At 36.5% G+C, this 20033-nt stretch overlaps 1 protein-coding gene across 1 annotated transcript in view; it reads right to left on the reverse strand.

The window, feature by feature from the left end:
- LOC113072475 (glutamate receptor ionotropic, delta-1-like) overlaps positions 1 to 20033 on the reverse strand; it is a 389481-nt gene that overhangs the window by 118773 nt on the left and 250675 nt on the right. Inside the window, 1 exon segment of the mRNA XM_026245462.1 lies at positions 13549 to 13754. Within this exon segment, the coding sequence (XP_026101247.1) occupies positions 13549 to 13754 (206 nt within the window).

Consider the following 20033-nt stretch of genomic DNA (forward strand, 5'->3'; position numbering starts at 1 on the left):
TCTTGCGAGCTGCTAATGTAGCTAATGACTATGTACATATAGAAACATAATTTTTGGTGGGGATGGAGAAGACATGGGACTAGTTTCGTCACAGATGATTTTGTCCTCATCAATTTATGTATGCAGGGCTCTACTTTGAAATCATTTCATTTGCAGAATATTTGGGCACACTGGTGAGCGTGACCCAATAAAAGCTCTTGAATAGTTGTATTATCAAATCGATATTGATACTCCCATAATTCATCTACACTGCGTAACAGGTACAATGTATGTATAGCATCTCGACTGTTTTTTATGCCTCAGTCAACAGAGCAAGTGCACACTGTACTTCTGTTGTTTCTTTGCACCATGTCAAAATAAATTTAGGCTTGAGCCCCTCCCCCTTTGAGGTCTGATGCTAAAGTGACCTTACAGTCCGGTCTGCTCCTGGTCCGCAATTTCTTTCGGGGGAAGGGTATTAATATTTTTGATTGTGTATTATAAAAATCTCTCCATGATCTGCTTTTGAAAAAAAGACAATTGTTGTACTGTGCTGCAGTGCACATTCTATGAGCTGCGGTGGTAACACTTTCTATGAAGCCCGTATTTATAATACATTATAACGGTATTCTTAAGGCATTATAATGAATGCATAATGCATTATAAAACAAAAACTTATAATATGTTGTATCAACTCATGAATAATCATAACAATAATATCATAACATCATAATACTTAAATATTTGTGGTTATAAGTTTAAGACTATGATTATTTATAACACACAATGAACAACATATTAAATCTACTTAATTTACAGTATAATGGACTGTATCATATCTTGATATTGTTTAAGATCTGCACAGTATCTTACTACAGCTTGTGAGTGGTTAGATGTTGAGTGTTATTAGAGTGTTTCCAGTGGAGCTAATTTTAATTAATTGTTTTTAGTTGAATACTCCAACAGAAAAAAGAAATGTTTTATATGGTTGCATTTTATTTTGATTGTCCCCTTAATCAATCAACTATAAGAAACTTTGCGACTACATGCCAAATAACTCATTTCAGTATCAGTATGCTCAACAATGGTAGAATAAACTGATAAACTGAGTTTATCTGTTGGTTGACCATCAAAATAAAGTGTTAGCATATATTTATAGTAGCAGACATACTAACACTCTAATAACAGCTAGTTGAAATGTAGTTGCAGAATTACTTATCAACAGCTGTCTAAAGGGTACTATCAAAATAATAAAACTGATGTTATTAGTATAAATAGTTCAAAGAAAATGTGTCACATTAAACATTCATTCGATCTGATATCTGATCTTATGACTGTTTGAGATAATTTTTTATTTTTATTTTTATAATTAATATTATTATGACTTAATTAATTTCAAGATATGGGACTAATAATACATTATAACTTTGAAAAGTATCATCCATTGTAAAAAATGATGCAATATGTTCATTGTGTTATAAATCATCATACTCTTAAAAGCTATAACAACACATAAGTAAATATTAAAACTGTTCATGAAATGACACAACATATTATAAGGTATATATATATATATATATATATATATATATATATATATATATATATATATATATATATATATATATATATATATATATATTATTATTATTATTATATATATTTTTTTTTTTTTTTTTTTTTTGCATGTGCTTTAAAGCCTTACTGGTTATTTAAACATTTCATTTCACACACACACACACACACACACACACACACACACACACACATACATATATATATATATATATATATATATATATATATATATATATATATATATATATATATATATATTTATTTATTTATTTATTTATTTATTTATTTATTTATATATAACCCTATTTAAAAGTCTGGGTGAATTAATCCTTTAATGTTAGTAAAACACCAAATGCACAGAGAAAAAATCACTCAATACTCTTGACGGAAAAACTATAATACAGTTGCTTTAATGAGAATCAATGAATATAGTGTTTTATTTTTATATTTGTTCATTCATTTTTTTGAATGCTCCTGCTAAATACACCTATTGTACCTGAAAATAAAACACTTTATTAATAAAGACTAAGATTATTTTTTTTAGTCATGTACTTTGGCCTAAATATCTGCCATACCTTTTCATTTTTTTTTTTTTTATTTTTTTTTTTACCTTAAAAGGCTTTATAATAGGGAAATTAGTTTGTCTGTGATTGCCATTTGTCTGTGTCAGCCATGCCACAAGGATGCGTTGTTTTCATTCAAATCAAAGCTTAAATACAGGTAGAAAAACATATCCTTGTTTCGCGTGATGTGGAGAGACACAGAGGAGACATATTTTTGCATAAAGTTGTTATTTTTGTTTTTATTAGCATACAAAAAGTATTCTTGTTGCTTCATAACATTATGGTTGAACCACTGACTATTCTGATGACATCTTTCATACTTTTCTGGACTTTGACAGTGTATTTTACTTGGCAGTGAATGGGACAGTCACAAGCATCCCTGTTTTCAACCAAAATATCTTAAATTGTTGACTCACCCATGGCCTCTGTCTCTACTGTGGATCCAATGAGCACCATCTCTGCACCTGCCCTGTTCATCCACCACACACAGCGATGAGTGCTATCCAAATCACTCCAAATGTATTTTGCATGCCTCATATAGATGCACTTCTAATATATCGAAACCAATCCTTTCCAGTCAAAATCCTCAGACTCAGGAGCATCAGGAAATTGAATCTCCTCCTGCAGCCTGTATCCAAAATTCTCCGTTGCAAAAATTACACCACCTACCAGCTCACCGCTGTCCAAGGAAAGCCACTGGCCAATGGGCTGGTGCAGCTCCAGAGGTTGTTCTACATATTGGGTGCTTCCACACTGAAGGAATCTCGCAACTGGTGCTGGAGGAGGCTGTCATGGACATCGTCCTGGGATGCCCCTGACTCTCCAAACATCAACCCTCCATTGCCTGGAAGTCCAGAGAAATTCTCAAGTGGAGTGCAGTGTGTGAGCAGCGATGTCTAAATGATCTGCCAGTCCTGATCTCAGTCCAAACCAACCTTACCATCTGCTCCACCTTCTTGGAAAGGCCAGACTCAGTGCAATGCCACTCCTATTCCTCATGAGTATCAGGTGTTCCAGGACGAGTTCAGTAAGGTCGCAGCCACTCACCTTCCACCTCAACGGCCATGGGACTGCTCCATTGACCTGCTGCCTGGGGCCAAACTACCCAAAGGACACATCTACCCACTGTCTATCCTGGAGAGAGCTGCTACGGAGGAGTATGTTCAAGAAGCCTTACAAAATGAGTTCATACGTCCGTGCACCTCACCTGCAGCATAGAGCTTCTTCTTTGTAGTCAAGAAAGATGTGGGTCTAAAGCGCTTACCGTGCACTCAATGGCCATATGGTAAAATTCACCTATCCCCTTCCTCTGGTTCTGGCTGCCTTGGAGAAGCTATACAGTGCCCATATCTTCAGCAAGCTTGATCTAAGGAGCGTCTATATCCTCATCCGCCTGGGTGACGAATGGAAGAATGATTTTGTGATGCCCACCGGGCACAATGAGTACCGGGTGATGGCCTATTGGCTCTCCAACTCACCTTCCGTCTCACAAAACTTTATGCATGAGATCTTCAGAGACATCCTCAACCAGTTCGACCTCATCTACATAGATGATATACTCATATGCTCGCCTAATATGGAAGAGTACCATGGACATGTCACGCGGGTACTCCAATGTCTCCGCCAACACCACCTGTATTTAAAAGCTGAGAAATGTGAATTCCACAAATCCACCATCCATTTCTTGGCCTATATCATCACACCTGTAGAAATACAAATGGACCAGAAGAAGGTGGATGCAGTTCGGAACTGGGATTTGAAAAAAATGTCACCACTTTATCTCCCACTAAAGCCAGAAGGCCACACCAATCACCTCTCCCTTCCGAATGATGGGCAAATCCCTCACCTTGACCCCAGAGGCACACTGGGCCTTCCTCCAGCTCAAATCTGCCTTCTGTATGGCCCTGGCTCTTTCACACCCAGACCCCAAAATCTGCTCTGTAGTTGAGGTGGATGCAGCAACTGTTCTGCCCCAATGGAAGGGTGAACCCCCAGTACTCCATCCATGTGCATACTTCTCACAGAAACTATCCCTGGCTGAGCAGAACTACAACATGGGGAGTCGGGAGTTGCTGGCCATCAAGTTCACCCTGGAAGAGTGGTGGCATTGGTTAGAGTGTGCCCAACATCCATTTGAGGTGATCACAGACAATAAAAACTTGCAGTACCTCCGAGAAGCCAAACGGCTTAACCCTAGGCAGGCCCACTGGGCTCTGTTCTTTACCCTCTTCTACTTTGTGGTCACTTAACATCCGGGGAGTAATAACTTCAGATTGGATGCACTCTCCGGCCTACATCAGCCTGATCCAACCCCCGGAGGACATTCTACCAACCTTCAGTCTTCATTTCTCCCATCTAGTGGGCACTAGACGACCAAATCCATGCTGGCACCCTCACAGAACCTGCTCCGCCTGGAGGTACAGAAGGGAAAAGTTATGTACCATCCACCATGCATCTGGCCCTACTGGATTCCTTACTGGACGACACAGATCTGCATGGCATTCTGAAGGGAAAATTTAGATTCAAAACTCATTCCAATGGAGCCACTGATAAATCCAAAGTCCTTTGCATTCTCTGCAATAAGGAATTTGCATAACATCAAAGCAGTTCTAGCCTGAAATACCACCTGAACTCAAAACATATTGCGAGCTGTGCAGCTAGCACAACCCCAGATGATCCAGTCAGCAAGCTCCGCCAAACCATGCTGACTGAGAATCACAACAAATTCAGTAAGTTATCCTCAGAAACACTAACAAATGTGATATCTAAATGGATTGCAATGGACTGTAGGCCTGTTAATTTTGTGGAAGACAAGGGGTTAATTAATGATTTTTGAATTGCGTCCTCCGAAACAAGATACACACTACTGGCAGTACTTTCACTGGCACACTACTGACATACAGTACTTTCAAAAATAAATCAGCTGTATGACACCAAAAAACTATCAAAAGAGGAAAAATTGGCCCAAGCACAATATGTTGCTCTGACCGGAGATCACTGGACTTCAATTAGTAATCACAACTATCTAGGTGTTCGCACTTCATCTATCATAACTGGACATTTCAGTCCTTCATGTTAATGGTTCTTAAAACAGCCACACGGCATGGTGCATGTGCCGAACAGTTCCTAATGGTGGCAGAGAAGTGGAACATTACAGAAGAAAGTGACCATCATCGGAATGGACATCGCTCGAAATATGGTTCCAGCAGCAAGAAAATTTCCATTTGATCACATTCCCGTGCACCTTTTGCAGAGGACCATTACTGTTTGCCTCTCGGACAGTGCGTTTATCGATGCATTGACAAAGTGTCGCAAAATTCCAGGACATTTTGAGCATGTACCTGCTAACACAGAGGAACTGCATCAGCAACAAACAGCAATCAGACAACAAAGAGAGCAACTGATACAGGACATTTCAATGAGGTGGAACACATCACTCAATATGATCACATGTCTCTTACGGAATGAAGAGGCTGTTAAGGCTACTTTGCTGCTGAGTGGGACAAACTGCACAAGCAGCAGATGCTTCTTGAACCATGCAAGTAAGTCTGCCACACACCCATCACATTTGTGGTTTCAGCTATATTTTTTTACACAGTTAAAATGTCTTTGAGCTCTTACTGAGCAAGACAAGCATGCTTGTTACAAGATAAAGCTTTTTTTTTTTTTTCATCCATAAAATGAACTCTTTTATATTCATGTTAGATAGATATGCTTATCTTAGCCTAAACTAAATGTACTGAAATTTATTTATTGACCTTGTTATCTTCCACCTCAGGTGTGTGACTGAATTCCTTGGGTGTGATGTAATCAAGATCTCTGATGAAGATCCAGCATTTGTGGCAAGGTTCAAGACTGCCTTCAAGAAAGACCTTGCTGAACGCCAAGCTGACATGAACAATGAATGGATGAAACTTTCATCAGCTCTTGACATACGTTTTAATGACTTGAAGTGCCTAGAAAGAGGATAGAGAGAACAGGTGTGGTCCAGCCTTGAGAGAATTCTACAAGAGGCAGGACCCAGCACACATACTCCACAACCCAAAGAAGAACATTAGCCATCTAAGAAAATTAGAATCATTCTGCTGGGTTCAGACTCAGAATCAGAGGAAGAAAGTCATGTTAGAAATGTGCTACAAAACTACAGAGCTCAGCCCACTATTGAGTTGGATAAGTGTTCTTTAGAGTGGTGGTTAGTTAATGTAGAGGCCCACGTTAAACTGTCTTCCTTAGCACGCAAATATTTGGCCACGCCTGCAACCACTGTACTATGTGAAAGACTTTTCTCACTGGTGGGCAACATTGTGCAAAAGAAGAGGGCATCTTTTAACTGATTTTGTCTTATCAACTGGTTGAAGGAGAAATAAAGAAATGAGGTATTCTTGTTAAATTACTGTATGACCATTGAGACAGGCTAATAATAATAATATCAAAACGTGTTAATTAAGGCCATTGTCACCAAAGTGATAGGCTTGTGTTTAATAAAAAAAAGAAAAAATGCTTTTTGTAACATTGGCTCAATCTTCATCAATCACAATAATTTTAAATGATATTTTGGGTGAAATTCTAAACTAAACTAAACTTATATGTATGTGCAATGAAATGAGATTAGTTAGATTAATTAATCGCCACATTATGCAATTAATTCGATTAATGGATAATGGGTTGCAAATAAATAAAAATAACTAAAAATAAAATGACCAACTGTACTGGGTTCTACAAACTAGGGTTCTACAAACTATTTTAGTCATTAAACATACAATTGCATAGTTTTTCAATTATAAAACAATATACATAATCTTATACGTCACATAAGTGATTTATTTGAGCACTAGAAAAATACAGATGGCTAGAAATACAGTATTTACACTGAAATGTGCAATTGTACATTTATTATAATGGAGAATGGACTTGTGAAGGAGAATTGACTTATTAATGGAGAATGGAAATTCTAAATGGTTACTGGAATAACTAAATACATAAAATAAGTACATTATGCTTGATGTTAACTGAATAGTCAAGCAACACTCACATTTAGTTCAGAATCTGTAAAAATCCAGTTTACATTGTCATTTCTGGGTTTGCTTGAATTGCTGTGTCTGCAAATCACTTTTGTCTGATACCCATTAGCCCTCATCTTTCATTTTGAGAAATATCTCAACATGCATTCAAGTAATCAAGAGCAGAAGGCAAGTAATACAAATGCACTTACAACACCTGAAAAGTATCTCTCTTACGCTTCTGGAGTAACACATCCTTCCTAATGAGTTTCATCCATCATGCTTCATATCTCATGCCACTCAATCAGTCTCCCAGTGCGACAGCAGCAGAGGGAGGACCCCTGCGTCTATGAGCAGCAGACACAGAGAACAAAACTAAAAGAGGAGAAATCCAATAAAAATTTAAAGGGGTCATATGATGCGATTTCTATTCTTCCTTTTCTTTAGTGTGTTATGTAGCTATATGGGCATGTATACGATCTACAAAGTTACAAAACTCTAAAAGAGAAGGCTGATCCAGACCAGGCTAAAATGCCTCATTCAAACACGCCCCCACATGTCCACATCACAATGTGGAATATTTGCATAATTTGCATAATTTGCATAATGCCGTCCAAATATTCATGCAAAGAAGAAGGCATGGTTTCAGGAACTGCTGAACTGTTGATGCAGCCATGTCAGGGAGTGGTTGTGTGTTTCTGTGAGAAAGCTAAAGCACTTTATTTGGCCTTCCAAAAGTAAATGCAATTGGCAATCATTTTGAGATTTGTTTACAACAGAAGAGCAAAACCCAGATGTTCGAATTGGTTTACACATTTTATGGACTACAATTTGAGAGTACAAGGTTTACTGTGTACAAGTGCTATTTCTGAAAAAAAAAAAAGATTTGTCAATTCCAACTTTGCTATGACAGTCTGGCGCTTCTGAATTAGTGACTGTAAGTATGTTCTTAATAGTTTAAGTGTTTGCTATTGACTGTTCAAATGCAGAGTTTTGGGCAGCGTAGAGTAATGCGTCGTGTGTGTGTGTGTGTGTGAGGAGAGCAGCAAAGTGAAAAGCCTAACAGAAATCATAGCACGTCAGCTGTCTTAACCGCTGCTTGTGTAATGCATCATCACTGTGTCTATCACGCGACTTTGGTGCCCATTTGGTCTTCCACTGATGGTAAAACTAATGATATTATTAACTGTTTTGATATTTACTTTGAAAGCTGAAGCTTTCGATTACGGTAAGGGGCGTTACATTTCTGACTCATGCTTGTGGTGTTTGGCCAATCATAATGCACCAATCATGGTCAGCTGGACAATCAGAGCAGACTGTGCTTGTCAGAAGGAGGGGCTTTTTTTAAAACAACATGTTTGATATATACGGGCCATAGAGGACCTACAATAATGAACAGTATTTGAAGAAATAATGTTTTTTGACCATTAAAGCATGCCAACATATTCTGTTTCACCAAATACACAAAATAATGACCTTTGAAAAAGCATCATACAACTACATTGCTTTACTCAAGATGACATGGCAAACTGATATTTTGTTTTGATGACCTAAAGAATGAAGGTTCTGCATGGTTCCTTGCTTGATAACTTCCATGTGGTCCTTGTTTAATCACTTGCTCAAGTAAATAAGCACCCTCAGAAACCCACTCTTAGGGGAGGCCTCCAAGGTGAGTTAAAAAAAAGAAGAAAAGACAAGCACTTTAGTCAATGGATATCACTGTAGGAAAGTCGTCAATATGCTGAATAAGCTGCTTTTTGTGAGGAAGCAGCTTTATCACTTAATGAATCGACCAATCTATATTAATCTTCAACATTTTAAATTTTAAACTTTATGTTGGATTGATTTACAGCTTTGTTAGAGTTTACACATCAAAATTGTAAGTCAGAAAATTTAGCAACAGGTAGGATTCAGAGTACATCACTTTTAGTTCATTGTTTTTTTTTGTTTTTTTTTTGTTTTTTTTTGGAAACTGGAGTTTATCTACTTTAGATTTACTCTAGTTTAGTATGTTTCTATTTGTTACAGAATCATCTCACTTAAATTAACAGAAGAGGCAATGACAATACTACAAAATGAAATACATCTTTCTAAGTCTTTGATTAGTCTTTGAAAAGTCTTTGATTACAAGATTTAACATTATCAAATATGACCTATCACAACTCCATGACACAGCCTTGAAAGCATTGCAGTCTCATGAATGTTGTACAGGAATATATTAGCACACTGGCCTGCTATTTCTGCCTTAGTTTCTAAAAACAGAACAGTTTGTCAAAGACAGGCCCAGAGAAAGACCATCTCAACCACAGCTACATCCTTACAGTGTATGGCCTAGTTAAAAGAGGACTGAAACTTTAAAATGCAGTACTGTTCTAAAATTCAGATATCTGATTCTGTGTTCAAGCAGTAGGAGCTATAAATATTTCAATGCAATTCTATCAGTTGCCTAAAACCATGAGAACTTAAGAGTTCTAAAATAGAAAAGCAAAACGTTTAATGTGCTAAAAAAGCCGTTGGAGATATTTACAGATCAAATATATTTTCAAAATGCTTACATGAAGTCCAAAACTAAAGGCTGAGATGAAAATGACACATCAGGGATGCTTTCTGGAACTCTGACATATTGACACATCTCAGCATCCAGTGGATTATTTAATTTATAACAATATCTTTTGTCAACTGCAGATGGCAAAATTCTGTTGAAAGTTGACAGCAAGACTGAGTCATGTAAATGCAGAGCTTTAAATAGTCCTGTAAAATGACTGTTGTTTAAACATTGACTATAATTTTGCTGATAAGATGTTTTTCTGAATAGGTATATTTTGCCAGTCATGGAACAACTTTCCTTTCCAAGATCCATTGTCCTATCATTTGCCATTAATCTAAACGTTTGCTAAAATAAACAGGAAAAGACTGGTTTTCCTATCTTTACCCAAATCCTAAAGCAAAGTCAAAATGTCTGACAAGATTTGAAGTCCAGTGTCGATCATTCCTATTTGATATCTCTGATCTCCAACCATAAAGATGTTAAATAGTTTGATGCTCAGAATATCACATACAATAAAAAAAGAATGGCACAGGCACAACGGTGTTCGGTTGTTGATTACATCAGCTGGAGGTCTGATATATATTATAATAACCAACAGCAGCAGTTCAGCAGCGTAACAGATATATTCCTCCAAGACCAAATACAGTAACATTGTTATAGCCATTACCATGCGAGTTGTAATGACAGAACCGAGTTCAAGTGCTGGTTTGTGTAAGGAAGTTGGAAACTGCAACTTTCCAATATTAGTGGATCACAAAATATGCTTTATCTTAAAGTCTGATATTGTGATAATTATTGTTTCAGGAAATTGATTCAGTTCTGCTTGTAGAACTCAAGGTGTGTATGGTATCTGTGTGATTATGGGGAGCAATGCAAGTAAAGACACTGGATGGATGGCAAAAGATTATGTGCAACTGAAAGAAAGAGAGATGTCAACACCGAAGGTCTTAGAGATAGTTTTGTCAGCAGTATGTCCAGGCATCTGGGAGGCATCTCACCACTCTTCTGTTTAACAACCCTCAGTTGGTCAGCACAGACTCTGCAGATGATGCAGTGCCACAAATCATACCTCTTGTGTGCATCACAAGTCATTTGAGTATTTATTATCAACTACTTCCTTTAGGAATGACAGGGGACAACAATACTGGCACAACATGAGGCCTAACAAGCAGAACACAATGTGATTTGCCCAAATGGGCAAGTTCTAGTAACAGCAATCCTGCATCAAGCAATTATAGTCCCAACTCTAAAAACCTGTTATTGGTTGGAAAGTGGGATAAAGTCATTTCTAATGTGTTTTTTGCAGAGATAATAGAACGCATCATGAGACTAAATATGTGTTGCAATGTATTAATGCAATTTAGCTCAATCTCATTAATTATTCAGGATTTCATTCTTCTTGTGCTAAATAGTTTCATGTCACTAGCTTAGTGAAATGTTAAACTCCAGAGGGTTTCTTTTGTGTGGTAATGGAATTGCTGCCGACAGTGCTATGAGAACAAGGCAACAAGACAACTTACTAGTGTAAAGTGCAGGGGGTTGTGTTAGATGCTTCACATCATAAACATACTAGATCCTATTTAAAGATCACAGTCTCTGCATCATCCTGCGTTCTAGTCGGTAGCAGACCATATCATAGCTGATAAAGGGCGATAATGTTTGTCTTAACACTTGTGTTCCATTTTTCTTGTCCAAATGCTCTTCCATGCTCTTTCCAGTGAAATAACAAGATCAGATGCAAACATTAGAAAATTGGCTAATTGACAAATATGACACATTTGCAGACAATCAGGGACTAACATGGGAAAAAAGAACAACAAACTTCTTTCTCCTTTTCACCTTTTCATATGATTACAGGGGCAGAGTGTTGATTTAATACATGCCATTTTATGTGGTTTATTTGCATAATAGTGTGTCATGACCTTAAAACACCTTTAGCACAGTGAATGAAATGATGTTAGAATTACATAATCAGTTCTGTATGAGTTTTCAAGCATAGGTTATTCACCTAAGAAGTGCATCACACTTGTAATGCTGAGTGCTTGGATATGAGTCAATAAAAGAGTTCAAAGACTTTTAGAATCAAGTTAAAATGGCATGGTTGCTTCAGCAAATGTGTTTTTATTTCACCTTTACTTCTGTATTGTGTTGCTCTTTAGTGTTATTGGTAAGTTATTTTCAAACACTCAAACATTTCAGCCACTCACTGGACATTATCATCTTTGAACTGCCGAGATACATACTCAGCCAACTTAATAAAACATTGCCAGAATCACATTCATTAGTTTCCAGTTACACTGAACAAGGACATTTCACTATGAAAGTACCATGAAACGGGCAATGATAAATGTAATATAATTTGATAGAAATGTTGATTTTCCAATGAGCCTGCATGCCATCAGTGGCAATAAATGCATTTCTATCTGCCTCTCCATGAAATTCAAGGCATATTGTCCTACACTGTTTTCAGACATGGTGTCTCAAAAACACTTTCACAAATAAAGAGTACTGGAAAAGCAGACCCAAATTAAGTATACTCTTCCAGTGGTGTTATAAGATCAAAATGAAGGAAAAATAGAGCAAAATCAAACCTAGTGATAATGTAAAATGTCAACCCCCATCAAAGATACCTCACACAATACATGACACAGTAAGAGGAAACTGTAATGTGAATCAGTATGCAGATTCTGAGCTGAACTGTTAGTAAGCCCTTCGTTTAGTCAATGAGCTATGGAACCAAACTGGAACCAGATGACAGGAGAACATGACAGCAGGCTCAGCCATAGTGCACACCAGTAAAAAACATTCAGAAATACAATGAAAGCTGAAACTTTTTTAATGTAAAATTTTATGCATTATACTTGCCCTTTGAAGCTCTACTGGCTAAAACGATATATATATATATATATATATATATATATATATATATATATATATATATATATATATATATATATATATATACTATAATTGAATTCAAATTTAACTTGAATACAAACTAAAATACATAAATAGTGATTAAATATAAATCCATACATAAATATTTTTGATCTGTTCATCCATCCATCTAGCGATCAATCCACACTTACAAATTCAATTAACTCATTCTTTACTTCACTTGTTTTAAAAAATTCCATTAGATTTGTGGAATGGCAAGTCCATCCAAATTGCAATGTCTAATCTACAATTCATTCATCTTTACAGTTAAAGAATACAGCATTAAAGGCTAATCTAGCTTATACTCATTTCAAATAAACTTAAAAGTTCCAAAGAGCAGGGGGGATTACAGACATCCATTGTTTTATGGTATATCCATATGCATGAGAAAGCCATGCTCTAGCTCTTGATGGGCATGATGTGATGGGCATCCCGCCAGCATGAGTGACTGATTCCAGTTCAGATCCCACGGAGCTTGTTAAAGCTAATGTGTGATGTTATCTGATGTGTGTGACCTCAGATCAGTGGAGGGGTGTACTTCAGATGCTGAGATAATGACAGTAAAGGTGTGCTGGCCTGACAGGTCATTTGTACAGTCATTATGGAGGGATGCAACAAAAGTGACAGGTTTTGTAGGCCATAATAAGCCAGTTTTTACTCAAGTTGTCCTCCTGGCAGGGATACAATTTCATATGGCAAGCAATTTTCGATGCGGTCATTAATATTTATTTATTCATTTATTTATTTATGTCATTTAAAATAATTTTGATAAAAAAAATAAAATAAAAAAAAAATCCATGTTTTTTTATGCATTGACAAAACTTATGAATCTTTTCACCACTACTGACATGAGTATTTACCAGAGGTGGCTCAACCTATCCACTTGCTCATCCCACCTCATTTACCATTATGTCCTAGAGTTTATGGTAATGACATCACATACCTGATGGATGAAGACCTGTGCTCCACGTGGGCTCAGGAGTAGGATAGCTCTTCTGAGAGTGTCCCTGTAGCGGTTGAGCTCCTCTGTGCGCATGGAGGTGAACAAACTGGAAAACACGCCACTGATGTTCCTATCCACTCGTTGCAGAGACACATCCAAACCCTGTCTTGATGTCTGGTCCAGAAAGACTTGCAGTCCTCGGATATCTGCAAGAAAAACTTAGTGAGTAATGTCAAAGTGAGTAATGTTTGGCCATTTGATGATTTTAAAGTAACCATCTTTTCACTTGTCTGCCATCTGGTAAGCGTTTCTGTAGCCTAATGGCAAAAACCGAGAGACTTAGGAGGAGTTTCTTCCCCCAGGCCATCAGGCTCCTAAACTTAAAACCAGCCTCTTAACTTCTTCATGTCTCCACTTAATATTCAGTTAATCAGTAAGATATTCCATCATTCTCTACCTCACATTGACATACTGACAGTGTCAACCTGTTTGCACATTCCCCTTTTGTACATTCCTGTGTATCTTAATACTTTAGACTACACTTTCATGCACATTATTTTCTATTCTATATTTAATTCTACAGTATACATCTTTCTTATATGTTATTCTTATATTTTTATTGTTTACTTTTATTTACATTTTTCATACCTATATTTATGTATATTTTCATATGTGTTGTAGTCTTTAATAATTGTACTGTCCATGGAGCGGACCTGACTCACATTTCACTGCTTGCTATATATGCTCTATATAATTGTGTATGTGATGAATAAAAAAATTGAATCTTGAATATTGTTTCAGGATGTATTGAATGCTGTGCCTGGCTATTGTGCCTCACCCTCGGAATCAAATTGCCCATTACACCCTCTCAGCGGCAACTAATTGACATAAATAGAAGCTTTTATGTGGGTATATGAAAGGCAACCTCACACAGAATCTTCAGCAAGCCACACTGATTTCCTAATTGAAACACCTGTCATTAAAAAAATTGCACACACCCCAGATCCATGTGTACCCACTTATTTACTATTTTGGTCAATTTTATTATTTCAGCTACCAATAAGTGTATAAGCTCAGTGTTTAAACCCATTCCACATCATTTTGCAGATGTTCTTAGTTAAAAAAAAAAAAAAAAAAGTTTTATTTCAATGCCTGGTTTACATACTGCAAAAGGCCCAGTACACTAAGTCTGAGTCACTAATAACAAACAGTAAATGCCAGCTACCTGCGGCTATTATATAAATAGACTGAAGTATTGCTACTAGATGTCTGTATTTTCAACATAAAACATTAAATAAAAAAGGTCTGCATTGTTTTGCTTTATCACCAGAGTAGATAATTTCTCATGTTGAACACACCAGTTTTGGTTAACAGGTTTTAAGGTTTTATTATCAAGTAACATATGACCTGAAGCAAATGCACTGATGTAACAATAAAGTGTGAACCGCCACCTAAGTGGCAGAACCATTTTTTTAAGCATATAGTTATAAAGTTTTGTTTAGTTATATATTAAAGTGACAAGGAGTTCTAATTTTTAAATTGTATTTTATTAAAGCTCCTACATTGGAGCTTTTTTAAATTAAATCGTCTTTGCATCTATTCTGGTATATAAGAAATGTTCTAGCAAGTTTAATGTTGTCAGTGATGTTGAATTTTCTCACAAATCTGTCAGAATATACATGTAGTGCATTTATTGCCTACTTTTAAGTGCTTTTGGTACTTCTTGAAGCTTTACAGTCATTGCATGAGCTAAGTAGACCGTTTTTTTTTCTCCACACAGATAAATAAATAATCTAAAATAAAAATAAATATATAAATAAATAAATAAATAAAGCAAACAAACATTATTCTACAATTTAGCAAAAAGCATGCATTTTTACATTTAAAGTGTTCAGCAATGTAAATAAAAACTGCCATTTAAACTTCAGCAAAGTTGTTTATGTTACAATTGTCTTTTCCCTTTCTGCAGTTTCATCTGCAGTTACCTTCGCCTTCATTACATTGCATGCAGCAATATTTGTGCATGGTGAAGTGGGATTGATTTGACAGGCAAGAGAGTGCTGTCTGCTTCAGCTCATAACTTTAGTACCAGCTGTTGAAATCCCAGTGTAATTTAACAAAGACACTTTTGGGGAAATTATAACGAGCAGGATAATCAAAAAACTGAACCACAGAACAAATCACAGCATTCTCCAAGGGATCATTCTCAGGGGAGATGAAGTCAGGTGACATCCTCACTTCATTCCCTCACAGTTTGTTGCCCTTTATACATTATTTAAAGAAACAATAAATAAATAAATAAAATCATAGCAATTTTCCAGTCATACTACCCCCACCCCCGAATTATCTATGTTGACAACAGCCTCCACTACTGTTGTGCTGAGGGCAGTGTGAGTTATCATGGCATATCATGCAACAGTGTACACACACACGCATGCACACAAGCACACAGTTTGCTCTCAGCACCAAAAAAAAAAAAAAAAAAAAAAAAAAAAATTCCTTCCTGTAGGATGGAAAGTGATGAAATTGGAACAAACATGAAGATGAACACCAGCTAGAGATTGCCAACTGAAGTACACTCCATAGAGATATAGTTCTCTATGGAATTATATTTGTCCAACAATTCTGGAAAAACATAAATTGATCATACAAAAGAGCAAAAGACTCAAATGCTGTGTTAATGTCTTGAAAAGAAGAAAACATTTTGGCAAAATAAATTAATTCTGCAAATGTAGACACTAGTTTGATATCATGTTGAAATGACTTGCACAGCCAGTTTGATTATACTTAAAATTTTAAGGCAGCAGGTTAAGTTTTTAGGTTGAAGTAGGTGGATTTTTAAATATCGCAAATTATGTATAGTACAGTAATTTGTGATTAGAGAAGGGGGAAAATAATAGTTTAAAGCATGCATATGTTTCCTCAATCTTGCCTGGCCTCTGAATCGTATTCAATATTTTTGCAGTATTTTTTCCCCTTCCATAATAGATAATTATTTATATATTTTTTTTCAGACTCTGAAAATATAGAATCAAGATTTAAATAATTTTCTTTTTTACCTATATCAACAGTTAAATGCCAAGATTATTAAGATCATTAAGTGTTGATCATTAAGTCTGTTTGTGGACTTTAGTTTGGCTTTCAACATCATCATCCCAACAGCCCTCCAGACCAAACTGACCAGGCTCCACATCCAGTTTTCTGACAGATATTCATGTCAAACAGCCACTCCACCAACACTGGTGCCCCTCAGGGATGTGTTCTCTCCCCACTGCTCCTCTCCCTGTACAACAACGACTGCACCTCTAAAGACCCCTCTGTCAAGCTCCTGAAGTTTGCAAACAACATTCTACATTCTACAGTCATCGGTATCATTCAGGATAGTGACAAGTCTGCTTACAGACAGGAGGTTGAGCAGCTGGCTGTCTGGTACAGTCTTAACAACCTAGAGCTAAACACACTCAAAACAGTTTAACCTGCCACAGGAGCTGCTGAAACAGTTTTACTAAGCCGTTATTGAGTCTGTCCTGTGCACATAACTGTCTGGTTTGGTTCAGCTACAAAATCAGACATATTATTGGTGCTCCCCTGCCCACCCTTCAAGAACTGTATACATCCAGAGTGAGGAAAAGCGCTCAGAAAATAACTCTGGATCCCTCACATCCAAGTTATCCCCCATTTTAACTTCTGCCATATAGCCGGCACTTCAGAGCTGCAAATACCAGGATAGACAGGCACAAGAACAGTTTCTTCCCCCAGGCAATATACCTCATGAACAGTTAAATGTTCCCCACTTTTGCAATAGAAATGTGCAATAAACCTTATATTAATTTGCAGAGGTGTGGACTCGAGTCATGTGACTTGGATTCGAGTCAGACTCGAGTCATGAATTTGATGACTTCAGACTCGACTCGACAAAATGTACAAAGACTTGCAACTCGACTTGGACTTTAACATCAATGACTCGTGACTTCACTTGGACTTGCGCCTTTTGACTCGAGAAGACTTGCTACTTCCCATGAAATTTGGGGGAAAAAAATGTTCACATGGCCGCGCCGCTCTCCGTATTACGGAGCCCCGCACGTCACCTGTAGGAGAAAAAAAATCAATCCGTGGCAACGGTTTTGCAATCCGTCCCCTCAGTTTATAAACCGTACTCACGAATTCATAAACTGTTCCCTCGGTTTAACAAATCGTAACCATGGATTAACAAACCGTGCCCACGAAAAACCAATCCGTGCACTCAGAGTTTGTAAACCATACCCTCGTTTTTTTAATCCGTACCCACAAATTCATATTAATGAATGCATCTAACTCCGGCAGGTGTGGTGGGGTGGATGGAGCTTAGTATAATAAAATCACAAAAATAAGTCTTCATGTTAAAAAAAAAAAAAAATGTACATAAGTATTTCCAAAACCGTCAAAGGTTATTTAAAAATAAAGCAATTCATGAATTATTTTCTTGTACTCATTTATTTAGCCTACAAATTAAAATTATAAAAATAACTTTATTTTTTATTTTTATCATTATTATATATTATTATACAGGTTATGCAAAATAATCTTTTATCCAAAACAATTTACAACAGAGGAAAAAATTACTCCAGAGTTAGTCACAATGCCAGGTTTATTGTACAATAATAATCAAGTGCTATTATAAGATTATTCCTTTATTATTATAATATTCCACATAATAATATTCAATAAAACTGTATGTTAACACGTAGGAGCTTGCTGCATGAATCCGTGAGTATGGTTTACAGATCCGTGGGAACGGATTGCGAAAGCGTGCGCACGGATTATGAATTTGTGGGTACGATTTACAAAATCTGAGCGCACGGATTGGGAATTCATGGGCACTGTTTGTTAAACCGAGGGAACAGTTTATGAATTCGTGAGTATGATTTATAAACTGAGGGGACGGATTGCAAAACCGTCACCACAGATTGATTTTTTTTTTCTCCTACAGGTGATGTACGACACCTGAAGTTGCACAAAGAAAGGTAAGTTTTGAATGAATGCTAATCACCTTATCGGATGTACCATACTGTATCAACAAGACAGTAAACGCACGTCTCCCTTGCTGGTTCATGCTAACAAAAATATGGATTTTTGAACCCGGATTATATACATGAGTGTAGCACACTCAGATGGAAAACCTTGCCAACAAAATGTCAACGTCCGTTTTAAAGTACCATTTCTACCTGGCTGCTAGATGGATAAACACAAATGTATATCTCAGTCTCTCCAACAAATATGAGACAAAAACAGGCCATTGTTCTAGTGCAATATGCTGTTGAAATACAAGCATTTTTTGTGAAAATATACATTTTCAGTTTTTTACTGTATTTTATTAATGTCATTGTATAAATGAGGTTTAAATAAATACAAATCTTACAGATATACATGATTTGTATACATTTTATTTCTGTGGTAAGAGGACTTGAAATTTCTCGAAACTAAAATGGTAGGACTTTGGACTCGACTTGAGACTTGTTGGCTTTGACTTTTGACTCGACTTGGGACTTGCCTCATCTTTGACTCGACTTGTCTTGGGACTCGAGGGCAAAGACTTGAGACTTACTTGTGACTTGCATAACAATGACTTTGTCCCACCTCTGTTAATTTGTTACCATCTCCATCCTAGTACGTCCATGCATCTCACTCTAATCTATTCCATTATCACCTATGGCACAAATATTCATACATTTTTTTTATTTTTTTTATTTCTTGGTTATGTGTTGTTGTTGTCTCTGTGAACTGGAAGTTTATGTCACTAAAACAAATTCCTTGTATGCGCAAGCATACTTAGTAATAAAGCTCTCTCTGATTCTGAAATGAGTCGTTATTCTGGCAGCAACAGGTGTGCAATACAATTTTAAAATATGTATAGCTTATCATATATTAATAAATAAAAAATAAAAAACAAGCAGCTTCATGCTAACTTCTTGCAAATAAATGGCTGCATTATTACAGTATTTATGCTAAATTCCCCATTTTAAAAATGACATTATTTAAGAGAAAATACAAGACAAAACCATTCATCTATATTGCGTCTGTCTTTCTACGTTTAAACAGAAGATTTACTAAACAAATGAGACATGGGATATTATTATTACATTAAATAATAATTTATTCTCATTATTCCTAGCATGTGCCATTTTATTCACAGCAGACAATCATACAACCGACCACTTGAGCAGCGCCCTTGTTCCCACAAAACTCGCTCTCCTCCACCCTGATCAAATTGCCTGAGTTTTATCTGTCATGCAGATTTATTTGACTGACATCCACATGAGAAACAATTACCATTTAAATAGTGCTAAAGATTTTTCATGAAAACCCTCAACCCCAAATTAAACTCAACCCTCTTATTGTCTCAATCTTGACCTAGAAGGAGCTGGATTCAACAAACAACACTGCCTATTAGCTGGTCAGGTAGGAACAGTCACATGGAGTGTGACCTATATGTCCTGACAAGCACC

Source organism: Carassius auratus, unplaced genomic scaffold (assembly GCF_003368295.1).
Source record: "Carassius auratus strain Wakin unplaced genomic scaffold, ASM336829v1 scaf_tig00009130, whole genome shotgun sequence".
In the NCBI taxonomy this organism is placed as follows: domain Eukaryota; kingdom Metazoa; phylum Chordata; class Actinopteri; order Cypriniformes; family Cyprinidae; genus Carassius; species Carassius auratus.